The sequence below is a fragment of the Corylus avellana genome, chromosome ca6 (assembly GCF_901000735.1).
Source record: "Corylus avellana chromosome ca6, CavTom2PMs-1.0".
Taxonomy (NCBI): domain Eukaryota; kingdom Viridiplantae; phylum Streptophyta; class Magnoliopsida; order Fagales; family Betulaceae; genus Corylus; species Corylus avellana.
Genome location: NC_081546.1, coordinates 6,566,842 through 6,583,118, shown reverse-complemented (window position 1 = coordinate 6,583,118; position 16,277 = coordinate 6,566,842). Strand labels below are relative to the sequence as shown.

The following is a 16,277-nucleotide window of genomic DNA, read 5'->3' as shown; positions in this document are numbered from 1 at the left end:
CCTTAGAACACATTTAAGAGTCGTACATTGACTATCCCTGCAGTAGGGCGAAATAACCGCTCGCTAATTGCCCTAACCATCCTAACCGCTTTTAAAGACTGATAAAAAATCGATAATATAAAACAACCTCATTTTGGATTTTTTTTTTTCTTTTTTTCCTTTTAAAAAGCAGTTAATAGGGCGGTTGTGGTTAGCGGTTTTAACCAATAACTGTTAACTGTAACTACTTTTTCACTCCTATATAAACCTAGTAATTTGTAATTGGTGGATATAATTTTCATTGTCTACATTTTCTTTTTCTTTCTTTTCTTGGATTTATTTCTAGGAAAGCTAGTATAAAAATGTTGAGAGCTGAATGTAAAATGCAAAAATAATAAATAGGTCTTTGCATTCAACTTCGGTCTAATTTTTGACAAAAATTGTCAAATGTCACGTCTAATTATAACACGTTACTCAAAAAAAATTTTAAAAAAAATTATAAATTTATAAGTATATACAATAAAATTCTTATTAACAATATGTTGAAACGCACACACAATCAGTTTTTTTTTTTTTTTTTAATACCTCAATCTATTAATCAAAGATGGTTTACAAGAAACAAAAGATCCAAGAGGGGTGGGCTCTCAACAACAAATCCAAACGAAAGATTAAAAATGGAAATATCAAACACCAAATAGGAAATCCCGTGTTAATGACTGCATATGGGTCAGAAAAGTCCCCGTCCTTTATACCTTGGGCAAAAGCTAAGGAATGGCTGGATAAAGTGGTAAAGACACTATAACAGAGGAAGGCAGGACATGATCCTCTCGAAATCCTTCAACCCTATTTAAATTCTCAAAAAAGGGGACACGAATAGGGGCATGACCCTCGAAAGACCCTTCAACCCTACTCGAACAGGCAAGGGCAAGGCATGACCCTCGAGGGACTCTTCAACCCTATTTGAATTCTCAAAAAAGGGGACACGAATAGGGGCATGACCCTCGAAAGACCTTTCAACCCTACCCGAGCAGGCAAGGGCATGACCCTCGAGAGACCCTTCAACCCTATCCAAACCTCTGTTAGGCAAAAACAACTCCCATGAGGAGGTTGAGGGGGTGGAAGCACTGTTGATCTCGAAATCGGATCTGTCAACTAAGACTGACTTACTTCATAAACAAAAGTCTCTTCCACAAGATAAAACAAAAAGATCTAAGGAGACCAAAGCGCAAAAAATGTAACATAAAAAGCATCATTAGGAAGCTACATGGGTTGGCGGAGACAAAGGAAGACGAGCCGTCCAAGGCTGAAATCTCTAATTGAACTTGTTCACAAGACTACTAATAACATTGCATTTAGTTCACAGAATCTAACTTCCTGCCATGACCATCCATATTTCCAGAAATGCAATGCTTGAGAAAACTAATTCCCAGGAATGTGACTATTTTTACGTTTAAGATGATTATAAATTTGGTAAGATCCCCAAATATATTACTCATAGGCATCCTATAGGGATTATTTTTATTCTTCCCAAAATATCATTATGTTTATTCCCTTCAAGTGCATGAGACTGTCTGATACAAAATTATTTAAGAATTAAATCAAAATTACAAGCAAGAAAAGCTATATATAAAACATGGGTTTTCTTTCATTTTCCAATATTAAAATTATCCATATTATTTGATTTATTTTCTTTATTTTTCATCTATAACCAACTTTTTTTGTGGTTATACTCGTATCCATTCATTCAATGCAATCAATTTTGGCAACAAGCAATTTTTTAATGGATCTTATTTGTCCAAAATGTAGGGCAACTTTAATTTCATGCAAAACATAGGACTAGTCTTCTTCCAAAAGCTTATATCAAAGAGAATCCAAAAGCAACCGCAAACTCAACCCAATTGGAGAGAATGGATTTGAGTCCGTAGAAAGACATGGCCCATATAATATTTCATTAAACGAGTATGAAGCCCAAAGTTGAATTAAAAATATTAAATATTTTCCATTTCAATCCTTTGGATGACACAAGGATTCAAAGGAATTCAATTCCTAACCCCAAAATACAGAATAAGGCTCGAGCTGTGGGGTGGCCACTTAAGAAAAATACCAAAGGAAATAATAATATGGAAATATAGTGTGACGAAAATAAAGGAAATTCACGGCGTGAATAAATAATGAGAAATTGAGCTCGTAGGCGTTTGATCGCAAGAGTGATTAATATTGGATGCTCCCTTTTAAAATAAAAAAATAAAAGAGTTTTTTGGAAAAAAAAAAACTTCATTTTTAAGCGTTTTTTCAAAAGTGTATTTTAACTTTTTTTAGAGTAAAAAAAGTTAGAAGAAATATTTTTGAATTTTTTTATCAAATATGTAAGCTTTTTGTTTGGCACTGCTTTTAATGTACGAAAGGTATTTTTTAACCTCTCTAATTAATCTTGATTCCGTCAATTCACTTTATTTAAATTAAATATTTAACGTGTTGGACACCACTTATTAAAATAAAGTTTGAACTCACACGTGAAAGAGTTTGTTAAAGTATTGATTAAGTAATTAAATTTAATTCTTCTTTTTTTCCTTCGCTGGTTTACAGGCAGCTGGTGTAATTCGTCTATCACGGCTGGTTGGCTGCCGTACCTGCACTGCATGCAATAGTTCTTATTTTTCTGCTTGTTGACAAGGGCCACTGCTTTGTTGTGATTTCTCTGAAGAAATAAATAATGAAATGGAAAAATAAGATAATAGGAAAATAAATAAAAATAAAGACAAGAGATTTTACTACAGGATAAAGCCTTAAGGATTACGTTAAGCATTTTTCTTGCTTTTGCCATAAGCACTTCACGAATCAGCCATTACATGTTTTAATTTCACTCAGTAGCACCTCTCATGCATTTAATTTGAACAAAATCGTAATTGGCAGCTGGTACGAGAGACAATTTGCTGACTGTTTGTTTCCTTTCTTTGGTATTTTCTTTGCTGACAGTAAATATATTTATGCTAAATATCCTTCCCATATTTCTGTCGTGTCCCACAATAAAGACATTTAACATTACCCTCGACAATACGGCAGTAATATGAGAGAGTATATGTAATTTTCAAAATAATAATAATAATAGAAATGAACAAAATATCTTACTTCTAAAAGGATCCCATGCCTTGTTTGTTTTGTTGAAACAAATATAATTTCATTGAACGTAAATTGATTTTACCATGATAACATAATCATTAGCTACTGAAAGTTACTGCCACTTTCTTTTATGTTGTTTTCATTCCCTCGCGTGGGATTGGATTACCTTATATATTGGCATTTTAATAATTGGAAACATGAGCGAGAGGGCACATGGTGGGGCTCTAAGGCCATCAATCAGTTTTGTCTTCGTTATTGTTAGCCAATCTGAACCGTCCTTACAGAATCATTCCAGCGCGTCAAGCTTCTTGATGTTAAAGGCAGTGTTTCCTGTCGATCGTCCACGTACCGTCCTCAACTAGAATGCGTATAGATTGGGTCGACGTCGTTTACGCAATGATAAGGGCGTCGTCACATGCATCCATTCCCCTATCTAGCAATCGATAAGGTTAAAAAGATGCACAGCGCGAAGAACGAGAAATAAGTTAAAACCCAAGCTGCGCGCCCACCACAGCACGGGATTCAAATCATACAGGTCCCCTACACAACTTGGCTCCATCCCCTTATAAGTAACCCCAAACAATTTGCAACTGTGGTCTAAAACTACGCCCATCCAATATGGCTTCTCATATTCCCTTGTTTCTCTGTCTATTCTTTCTCTCTATGATCTCCTACCTTCCCTCTCTCTTGACAGAGTCCGACAACTACATCGTTCACATGGACTTGTCAGCCATGCCTAAAGCTTTCTCCACCCACCATAACTGGTACTTGACCACTCTTGCCTCCGTATTGGAAAATTCCCAACTCAGCTCCACTAAAACAACTACTCCCTCTTCCTCTAAACTTGTCTATTCTTACACTCATGTTATAAATGGTTTCACTGCAAGCCTCTCCCCCTCAGAGCATGAGGCCCTGAAAAGTTCTCCGGGATATGTTTCTTCGATGCGGGACTTGCCTGTTAAGGCCGACACAACTCACTCGACCCAGTTTCTTGGGCTCAACTCCAACTCGGGCGCGTGGCCCGAGTCCAACTATGGCGAGGATGTCATAATTGGGTTGGTGGATACAGGAGTTTGGCCAGAAAGCAAAAGCTTTAATGACAAAGGCATGTCGGAAGTTCCATCACGATGGAAAGGAGAATGCGATGGTGGCAAAAATTTCAGCTCCTCTTTGTGCAACAAGAAGCTCATTGGGGCTCGCTTCTTTAACAAAGGTCTGATTGCCAAAAATCCCAATGCGACAAAAACTATAAGTAATTCCACGCGCGATACAGATGGGCACGGGACCCACACATCAAGCACGGCGGCTGGAAATTATGTGGACGATGCGTCCTACTTCGGCTACGCCACAGGAGCCGCTAGAGGCGTAGCCCCAAGGGCGCGGGTGGCCATGTACAAGGCCCTGTGGGACGAGGGTGGCGTCACCTCCGATATTATTGCTGCCATTGATCAAGCAATTTTGGACGGTGTAGATGTCATCTCGATATCGTTGGGTTTGGATGGAGTCCCTTTGTATGAAGACCCCATTGCCATAGCCACGTTTGCAGCGTTAGAGAAGGGTATTTTCGTCTCTACATCAGCGGGAAACGAGGGGCCTTTCATTGAGACCCTGCACAACGGCACGCCGTGGGTTCTAACCGTTGCTGCCGGTAACGTGGACCGTGACTTCGGCGGCGTTATTACTCTCGGCAATGGGGATTCTGTCCCCGGCTTGACTCTCTATCCGGGGAATTCATCTTCCAGCAAAATCCCAATTGTTTTCTTGGACGCTTGTGACAATTTCAAGCAACTGAAGAAAATTGGGAACAAGATTGTCGTATGCAAAGACAAGAATGGTTCCATTACTGACATCCAAGCTGACAATCTTAGACAAGCTCAAGTGGGTGGTGGAGTGTTTATAACGAATATTACTGACTTGGATTTTTCAATCCAAACCACATTTCCAGCAATTTTTTTCAACCCACAAAGCGGAGAAACCGTTGAAAACTACATCAAAACCAACTCCCAGCCAAAAGCAAGCCTGGAGTTTCGGAAGACAATTCTCGGTTCCAAACCAGCGCCAGCTGTCACTAGCTACAGTTCTAGAGGACCATCTGCGAGCTGCCCATTTGTCTTGAAGCCTGATCTAATGGCTCCTGGTGCGTTAATCTTAGCCGCGTGGCCCCCACAAACTCCAGTCACCACACTGCAAAGCTCGCAGGTACTATTTTCTAACTTCAATCTTTTGTCTGGTACATCCATGTCATGCCCGCATGCAGCGGGAGTGGCTGCTCTTTTGAAGGCGGCGCACCCTGAATGGAGCCCCGCCGCCATCAGGTCAGCCATGATGACAACATCGGACACGGTGGACAACACAGGGGGCCCCATCAAAGACATAGGAGACGACAACAATCCGGCTAGTCCTTTTGCCATTGGTGCCGGGCATCTCAACCCCAACAAGGCAGTAGACCCCGGTCTAATTTACGATGCCAAGATAGAAGATTATGTGAATCTTCTCTGCGCACTAAATTACTCCACGAAGGAAATTCAAACCATCACCAAATCGGCTTCATACAATTGTTCATCTCCGTCGTTGGATCTTAACTACCCTTCTTTTATTGCATTCTTCAATGTGAATGACTCGAAATCGGATACGAAAACCATACAAGAATTCCATAGAACAGTGACCAATGTTGGAGGAGGGCAATCAAGCTACATTGCAAGCGTGACAGCCATGAAAGGGATTCAGGTCCGTGTCACGCCGGACAAATTGGTGTTCAAAGAGAAGAACGAAAAGAAAAGCTTCAAGGTGAGCGTAGAAGGCCCACGGCTGCTAAAAGAGCTAATAGTTTTCGGTTATCTCAGTTGGGCGGATGCTGCCGGTAACCACGTGGTCAGAAGCCCCATTGTGGCCACTGGAATCAGCTCGGATGTGTTGCCGGAGAACTGACTTGTTTGCTAAGTAAAGTTATTTTAGGTTAAGAATAAAAAAAAAAAAAAAAAAAATGAAACAAAACAAAACCAGCTCTTGGTGATGAAATTAACTTGCAGCAATGCAGTTTGATGGATAGGCTATTCGATCGTGTGGTTGTTATACAATAGCATTTCCTATCGTGAAAAAATATCAATCATACGATTTTCCCTATTTATTAATTGTTATAATATTATATTTTGGGGGACGAAAGAATTAAGTATAGATATACATTATGCATATAGAACAGGAGGAAGACGGGCAAATTCATGAGTACATAAAAAATATGGACGTTTTGATGGCCACGTCATTAATTATGTGGTTAATCCCGTAGTACTGGAAACAGGTTATATGATTATTTCGCAATAATTCATGTTATCACGGTAATCTCAGCATAATTAATATCTCATTAAGTTAGGTTAATTAGTAGTACCTTTTTTTTGTCACAGTTAATTAGTAGTACTTGGTCTGAAGTCGGAGGCTTGTTCTGAGCTGTAATTAATCATGCAAATTCATGACCCCATTAATTAGATATCAATCTATCGAAATTTAACGAAAAAAAAAAAAAAAAATCTCTTCTCGTCCAATGTAAAGAAATTCAACAAACAGCTAGACGGTTTAAAAAAAAAAAAAAAAAGGGAAGAAGAAGAAGAAGAAAGAAGGGAGAAAAAGATTGAAACCAAACAATAAGCATGTCTACTCTCGTTCAATTGAATTTTGTTAGGGCAATTTTTGGACCACAACAAACTATATGGTAATAGCTATATTATGACTCAATTAAGGTGGTCTCCCAAGTGTGAGAATGGAGCGCACCTTCAAAGTATAGAAATCTTCAAAAGGTGCTCGGCTGAAGCCGAAGCCGAAGACACTTTAATGCTTAAGTTATCATACGTGCATTGAAGTGTAAAATAATGATTTTAGTTATTGAGAGAACTAGCCTCTAGACTAAAGAGCTCGAAAGAGATAGCTTGAGATCAATCAAAAAACTCCCTCCAAAAGCGATATCAATTAAAGGGCATTCTAGGCCGATGCTAGTGAAAATGAGAAAATATCAAAATTTATCGCGTCTTGAGATTTGATATGCTTATTCTGTAAAATCCTATATTTGTCCTTTTTTTTTATTATACCCCTATCTATCGAATCGATCAGAGAGGAACCCATAGGATATATACTTTATTGTTGTAGATGTGGCGCTAGAAGAAGGGCCCAAGTTCCGACTTTGCGGCCAATGTTAGAGTGGCCTCTCTCTCTCTCTCTCTCTCTCTCTCTGTGTGCAAGCTTAGTGGGACCCTTAGGGCAAAAAGAAAATTTTTAAATGTCCAATCAGAAAGAAATAATGTGTGACTAAGAATCAAGCAATAGACAAATCATGATAATTTTATACCAATTATAATTTAAATCTCGCACAGACACAATCATGCAACAAGTTTTTGACATTTTGTAGAATAGTTAATTTAGATTCCGTCAATGCATGTGGAGATTGGAGCTGTAGTTGATGATAACTACATAGCCGTCTAATTAACCGACGATAATATATATTTGATAGAAACGGGAGAAGATGGTAAGCTAATTAATTAATCCAAAGTTCACTTGATTCTTCCTGTCTACAACAAAATTTAGAGGCCTTTTAAAAATATATATATATATATATATACAGCCTGATATTTAGATATCATGCATGTACTATATATGTATATATAGCATGAATATTGATGAACTCGTAGTTACGATAAAACCAAAGGGTGTTGAATCTATTGATTTATAATAGATTTTGATTTGAAAAGGTGTTTTGATGTAATATATATATATAAGGTGAGAAGTGTTTTTTTTTTTCTTTTTTCTTTTTAATTTCACAGGAAACTTTATATATATAATCTTTTTTAACAAAAAGAGGAGAGAATCAAAAGTTTCATAAACTCTTTGGGACAACTGATCAACCAAAGACCTCACTAGATCATCGACTGCTAGCTAGGACCAATGATAATTTTGATATAGTACTGATTACTGGAATTCAATGATTATCATTGGTCAATTTGAAGTTAATTAATAAGACGTGTTTGCTACAATAATATTGGAGATTGAAAAAATTTACGACTTTATTGGGAGAAATTTTTCTTGAACTTTTGATATCAATTACAATGTTTCCTGAATTCTTGAAATTGAATATTAATCATCATGAGCCTCCAACTATAGGGTCAGTTCCCATATCATAAGTTTCTTAATTTAATTTTCTTCCTGCTTATTTTTCTTTTATGGTCACTTGATTATGGATATATGGAATTAATTACCGCTAAATATTACAAAAATAGGATAGTAGAAGGAATATAACACAAAGAAGAAGAAATTAAAAAACAAATACGACCTACACAGAAAACTAGCTTTTCTACGTTGCATAGGCCACCAAAAACAAATAAACAAGACAGCCCATGTAATAGAAAGCGACTTGTCCATGCAACGACACAAATCGATCACATGCAGATTGCAGAAGTAGATCATCTCGGCAATTTCCAGAATACAGGATGCTTATAAAGCATAACAATCATTAATAATAATAATAATAATAATAATAAAGCACAAATATATTAATTTAGACTGAGACATTTGTAGGGACCGATGTCGAAGTTGTGATCGAAGGGTCCATTCCAAAAAAAAATGGAGTACATAGAGTGACAAATTTTCATTAGGTAAGAGATAATGGTAAATGCTTCCAAGATATTCTTTCACTTCCTCCTTTTCTTTTTATTTTCTTTTGAGTTATAAATGGATATTAATTCTTGATATATAAATAAAATAGTAGAAATGATGTTATTGGTGATTTTTTAAAAGAATTAAAATTATTTCTCAAAATTGGAAAATATATAGAAGAAAGAAAATGTTCTGTTGCAAGCGATATGATTGAATTGAACCCGTGGTGCAGGCTCTATGATTAGTGTATTTTACCATAACACCAAAAGTGGACTAAAAGAAAACACGAGGAAAGACTTTGAATAAAAATAATATTAAAAAAAAAAAAGGTTTAACATTTTGTGTTAAAACCAATTTGTAGTTAATTTATGTATGTCTAAATAAGATTGAATCATACTAATTACCCTTTTGTAGATTGAATCATGACCATAGATCATGATAAAAACACGTACGTATGATAAAAAGGATTAGAATTTAGATCAGGTGAAAGATTGAAGAAAGAGAGATCACTTATTGTTTTAATTAAAAAAAATAAAATAAAAAATCAGTGTCTCTTTGAAAAGACACTAAATGAAACAGAAACGAAATTAGACAAGCTGATTAATGCTGGGTTCATCTTATCGTAAAGAGATTCTATCTGAAACTTGTACACATGTGTGGGGATCACCCATATAGTTTCAAGACAAGAAATGGAACATTAATTCACACGCCTGACTTCTTCAATTGTCATCTTCTCATCAATTTTCAATAATCATACACAGCGTTAAATCATTATTTATCATAAAAGTTTAAACTCATAAAAACATCTAGATAAATTTAATCATTTAATCAATATTTTAATATTTTTCTTTATGTGTAACTTCAAACTCAGCTTTTAATGTCTAACACCTAAACTATTTAATAAATTATAAAATCAAGATTCGAATTCATGACCTTTACAAAACATCTCTGTATCCAATATATATAATCCACGGTTGTTACAACAGCCGTGGTGAGTGGTGATCACTGATGTATGAATGTCACTTCTATGTTGTATGATTATTGCCTTCTCCTTTACCTCATGATACCACAAACCACAATCTATATCGATCCATCTCTTCATGTTCTCTTTACTTTAAACAATAAAGTGGAAAAGGAAAGAGACTTTGGAACTTCATCATATCCTCCAATATTTATATATATATTAATTAATTAATGATTGTGGGAATCTGCATATATATATATAGAGTAATATATATGGAGGTCCCAATAGACACGTCTTTCAGATTTAAGCTCAGATGGAATCTGCATATATATATATACACATAACTATGTTGAATAAATATTGATGGAATAGTTTGGATTGTAGTCCATGAACATAACTACTCCTTTTTCAATGGCGGTCCATCTCGTATAATATCATTGCCGCATGAATCAACATCTTTTTCAACACCCACTCAATCAATCACTCATGTTTTTGTTAAATCATTATAATGTACGATATAGAAGATGAATAACGGAGATAAGGTTCAAACTCATGACCTTTAAATTTGATATCATGTTAAATTACTTGTAATGTATTTTGAAAGTTTAGTCTATAGAAAGAGATAATTTTAATTATTTAATTAATACTCTAACAATTTTTTGTAGGCTACTATTTTTGATAGTTCGGTGGGGATTAGGATTCCCTACAATTTCAAATTCTAAAATTAAAAAATTTAGATTGTTTTTAAGCATCAAAATGTTTGAAAAATGCCACCTATTAAAAGGGTGGCATTTGATCGAGACAACGAGAAAATAATTTTCATCACAATGAGCTCATTCTTCACTTTTGTAAAGATGCTTCTTCTTCAGAAAATCAAAATATAGTTTTTGGTTTGAAACTTTTTTACAACATAGAGAGTAAGAACATCATAAAAATATATATACTCAATTCTAAATTGTAGCATGCCACATTTTTAATATGTGGTATTTTTTAAGCATTTCGATGATTAGAAATGGCTTAAATTCCATAATTTCATAAGAAATTGTAGGAAATCTTGATCCGTTGGATCTATTTGGCCTCCTAATTTTTGTTTTTTTTTGTTAGCTAAAGTTGACGTAACTTTTAAAATCACCACTGGATTTGAAATAGATCATTATTAAGTTTTTATCCAATATTAATATATTATAGTCCCTCGAGAAATAAGGCCCAAAACAAATTTGGGTAGAAATAATGGGCCTCAATTAATTTACTTTTTCAATGTGCTTGCTTTGAGACCTTTCCCAAATTGCGCATGAATTTCTCAAAAGGGTTAGACGAGCCAGAACTCAGAAGCACCACGCGGTGAATGGTCCCAAAGCACTAGATAGGACGACCGACCTAGATGACAAAAGAGTTGTCTGCAACTTTTGCCAATGAGTTTTTTCGGAAAATGCTAAAAGTACAACTATTTTTTAAAAAAATTGTCATTATTATGAAGAAAAATTAAAATTTTATTTTTTTAAAAAAATACCAAATAAAAGAAGGGTCAAAATAAAAATTATTGGTTCGATCAGAAACTTTTTTAATTTTTAATTTTGTTATTTTTTTAAATTAAAAAATAAGAAAAAAGTTGGCTCCAAGTTGACCCTCAGTTGAGGCTTAATCATTCCTCATTTTTTTCAGTGCGAGGACCAGAAATGACCTATCCAAATGGAGTTTCTTTTTCTCCTTTTCCCTTTGTCTATGTAGCTTTAAATCATAGAATTCAGTTAAATAACTTATGATGAAGATGATATGCATGGCATGCCTGCTTTGAACAGAATATCAATATGAAAAAATAAAATTTTCTTTCTTTTATTTCCTTTTGGTTTGATGATTTTACATTATTAAATTAGATAGGAGAGGCTATATGGAAACTTGGTGAAAAAAATCTGAAAATCTGTGGCAATGATCAGCGTTTTCTGGTCCACCAAATAATAGATGCAACGGTCATTTATCTTCTTCTTCTTCTTTGTTTTTTTTTCTGTATTCTTTATTGGAAGTAGCCCATGTCTTCATGATCAGTTGAGGAAAAAGGGCTAAAGAAATTAAGAAAAGAATATATCTACAAGCTAGCAACCAACTTGGATCCGTCACTATGCTGGTTGAGGGGATGAGACTTGGCCATTTCTTTCTTTCCTTATCTTGGTATTCATTTACGTCAACTGAATGACTCGAAAAATATCTCATCATCACGTGGAATCTGCTGGAAAAATCAAAATATCACGGAAATATGAAAAAATGTAACAATTTGGCGGTGAGGATAGGAGTGGGGAATGGGGATGGGATTGATATCCAATAATTGTGGCTATCCTACCTAGGTATGACCATAGTAGTTCCTATCCGTTTGGAGCCGCTTAGAAGAGGTCTAGACGGTGAGAACTGCAAGCGCTCCTTCAAGTTCGACTGAGCCATAGCCTATACCTAGGTCCACTAGGTCATCAATGAGAATTCAAAACGACTAATACTAATCAGGCATATATGAAAATTTCCATTGCAGAAATGTAAACCTACCTTTGATGGTATATCCACGAGATTGTAATACTGAACTATATTATGACCCTTGATAAATAGAGGATTCCCCATTTATGTCCAATAGCTATAAGGAAAAAAAGGAATTATTTGGCGTTTTTTCTAGTGTTTTTTCAGTATTCTCTTAATTTTAAGTGGATATTATTTTTTAAAACACCACAAAAAAAAAAAAAAATAAATAAAAATTATTCCACCTGTCCCTAAAAAAAGAATAGTTATTAATAAATATCAATAGTTATTCTGTTATGATTTATTCCATTCTCGACAATAGCTATTTATTTTTATAATGAAATGCTAAATATGACACATGAATGATCATCTCCAAACACACTGAAATTGAGAATTTGAGATAGCTATTTCTCCTATTAGCATACATTCCCCTGTGCATTTATATTCTCAATTAAGGGAATTTTCGTTACTCTAAAACAGTATTATTCTAGAGTAATTTTGGGGCTTCATTATATTATTTCGTAAGAATTTAGAAATATGAAGAAATATGTTTTAAGAATATCGTCATGAAGGTTGACGAAAATGGGGTAATGCTAAAGGAAACGTTGGCGTGCATGAACTGTTCATGCACGCTAGCCAAATTTTTTTTTGGTTTTTTATAATTAAAAAAAAAAAAAAAAAAAAATTTGGCTGGCATGCCCAGCGTTCCCTGTATCATAACCCGACGAAAATATATTTTGAAATGCTCCATGCAATAATTTCGCAATGCCATGGGAATGTGCGCCCAAGTGGGTACCTTATGCTTTGTCAAGGGCCAATCGATTGCTTCCAATTCAGGGGTTGGTCCAGTCATACATGGCCCATTCGCAAGGTACATATGGGTTACCAATTCCTCATGTACGGACAAATGGACCTCCGGTGATTAGACACCCAGTTGGTTCATTTTTGAGTTCCCATTTGTTTGCATTTTGCGAGCAAATAGTTGGGCTCTAACTAAGAGATGGGCTTGGGCCTTTGACAATTATATCTGATAATTGAAGAATTGTTGGTCCTGGAAAGTTGCTGCCGTGTCCAGGGCCAGGGAGAACAAGAGCCCCTAGGATCCAAAACCTTAAACCCGAAACATCAATGTTCATGGACCATGAGGCCACCGCCGGTTGACATTCTATACAAAGCCACATGTCAACAATCACTAACTTGAGCCCCATAAAAACACCCAACTAACCCTTCGGCCCAGTTCCTCCGAGAGGGATGATAGGGACCTAATTATTTTGCTAAACTTTAGGTCAACTTTTGTCTTATTTTTTAATTTAAAACAAATAAATAAATAAATAATAAAAAAATGTGTGAAGCAATAATATATTTTTTTTGTCCTTTTAAAAAATAAAAAATTGTATTTTTCTTCATAATAATTTAAAGTTATTGGTGGCTACCTGGGCCTGCAAAAATATTTTACTAGTGATTTAGGTTGTATATGGTGGGGTTTTTGGCTGGATAAGCTTCCAACAGAGTCAAAGTTAAGCTTCTTCCAAGGTGGATTAATAGCTGAAAACACTTGATTGAGAGGGCGATTGGCAATATGAAGGAAAATGTTAAATGCTCAATTATTTTGCATAACTTTGGGCTAATTTTGAGGAAGGAAATTGTATTTTTCTTCGTAATAATTTTAAAAAATAACATTATTATAAAGAAAAATACCAAATAAAAGAATGACAAAAAAAAAAAATTATTGCTTTACACTTTTTTTTTCTTTTTTTTTTTTAATTAAAAAAATAAGAAAAAAGTTAACCTAAAGTTACGCAAAATAGTTGAGCGTTTAGCATTTTTCTTCCCCCGAAGATTGCCAATCGCCCTCTCAATCAAGTATTTTCAGCCATTAATCCACCTTGGAAGAAGCTTAACTTTGACTCTGTTGGAAGCTTATCCAGCCAAAAACCCCACCATATACAACCTAAATCACTAGTAAAATATTTTTGCAGGCGCCAGCTATCGACCAATTACTTCAAGTTGTCGGTGAGAGTTTCAGGCTTGACTATCCCTAACAACCCGAGCTCACAGAATTACTCATCCAGCAGTTGCCAGTTGGACAGCAACCAAGGGTGCTCCAACCATGGTCAACCTTAGTTCTTCAATAGTTTATTACCATGATCCATCAGTCACCCATAAGACAAGAAAAATAAATAAATAAATAAATCCATGTGATTTTCCAATAAGTTTCATCTCGTAAAAATTGGATGGAATTTATATTAATTATCTGTTTAAATAGTTAGTAATTTAGATAGTTATTGTGACTTAGGGCCCGTTTGGGAGTGCGATTTTAAAAATTGCGTTTTTAAAATTGCTACTTTTTAAAATCGCACAGGCGTTTGATAAAACATACTTAAAATTATTTTTTTTATCAATTGAGTGTTTAGATAACATTAGCATATAATTGAGGTTTCATAATCAAATTACCAATAAGGATGAACAAGACAGAGAGGATGAAGAAAAAAAAAAAAAAAAAAGAGAAAAGAAAGGTTTTAATATATTTTAGGTGGGTATTGTTGGTATTTTTTTTCATTCCCGTTCTAAAAAAGGTAACTATTGCGCAAAATATCTTTTTAATAAAAATCGTGATTTTGTTTTAAATTCGCACTTTTTCAAATAAGCACCCTCTAATCAGCTTATGGAAATCGCAGATTTTTTTGCGATTTTAAAATTTGCGTTTTTAAAATCGCAATTCCAAACACCCTAAAATTGCAATTTGGTTTAAAATCGTAAATTATTTTTTAAAAAATGCACTTCCAAACACACCCTTAAGCTATTCAAATCAATTATGAATTGTTAGGACATTTAGGAAAAATCTAAGTACTTTATTTTTAAAATTTAAAACCCAAAAATAAAAAAATAAAATAAAAAAAAAAAAGATTAAAATACCATCTTGCCCCATGATCTCATCAGAAGATCTTCATTTTCCACCTTCGGATACGGGCGCTTCTCTTTCACACTACCGCTAATTTAGTACGGGCGTTTCTCTTTAAAATATTAACTTATTATTGATTCGTGGTTTGGTGCTGCCAACTGTATTTTGGCTGTCGTATAATTAGTTCCTGGCTTCTTCCTCTTGCCCAAAAGACACGACCACTTTTATTTTTCTAGGGCATAATTGTTCTTTTTATTTTTGGTAAGGTACAGTTGTAAGAGACTCTCTTATTGCCAACCCCCCATGTGATGAGATTATGATTATCTCAGATTCCTAAGTTGATTGGGAGCTTAATTAAGTATATTTATTTTGTTAATATTCACAATTTGCCGGCCGTATTTTTTTATTGCCTTATTACTTTTGAGATTTTTTTTTTTTTTTTTTGGGGGCTAAAGCTCAATTACTGTCAACATTAGATATTCTTTTTGACCTATATATTTTGGATTATGTAATTTTTTATTTTATTGTTTGTATTTCATCTATTAACAAAATGGTTAATTACTTTTTTTTAGTACCTAGCTTCTCAATTTTTATTTTTTTTTTTTCCCTAGGTTTTAATTCGTATTACAGATGATACTTAATTGAGTAAATACCAATTTAGTACCTTTGTCATCATTCAGTTAGCCAAACTAATTGAATGTTATGAGGTGGTTTTGGTCACTACTGCAGCCCATCTAGATGTGGTCGAACCACTCTTAAGGCCCTTAGAGGTGATTCGGTCACCACTAATGGCCAAAAAGTAAGTGGCCAAAACCACTCTCAAACGCCTTAGGATTAATCGAACCACTCCCAAATTGGGGCTGTAAGGGTAGCCGAAACCATTCTCATTGCAATTTATTAATTTGGCTGATCGAATGAAGATAGAGATACTAAACTGATAATTACTCATTAGTCAAATATCATCTCACATGTAATACGAATTAAAACTTAGAAAAGAAAAAATAAAAACGTAAAAATCTAAGTAATAAAAAAAAAAGTAATTAATCCTTAAAACAAAAAAAAAAAAAAAGTTTATTACTGGAATCTATAATTGCAATATTCCACGTTTCACATACTCTAAAAGTCCCAATTAACGCAATTTCTTAATTACCCTCTGTCCCTCCAGTCGACAAGCAAGTA

General features: G+C 34.7%; 1 protein-coding gene across 1 annotated transcript; it reads left to right on the top strand.

The window, feature by feature from the left end:
• The first annotated feature begins 3,682 nt into the window (after nucleotides 1-3,682).
• LOC132184876 (subtilisin-like protease SBT3) lies at nucleotides 3,683-6,461 on the top strand. Its single transcript, XM_059598660.1, has one exon. It carries the CDS (start codon nucleotides 3,718-3,720, stop codon nucleotides 6,025-6,027), a length of 2,310 nt encoding a protein of 769 aa, XP_059454643.1. The 5' UTR covers nucleotides 3,683-3,717; the 3' UTR covers nucleotides 6,028-6,461.
• The last annotated feature ends 9,816 nt before the right edge of the window (nucleotides 6,462-16,277 follow it).

Coding starts and splice junctions, on each gene's coding strand:
- LOC132184876 (XM_059598660.1), top strand. CDS start 3,718: ATGGCTTCTCATATTCCCTTGTTTCTCTGTCTATTCTTTCTCTCTATG.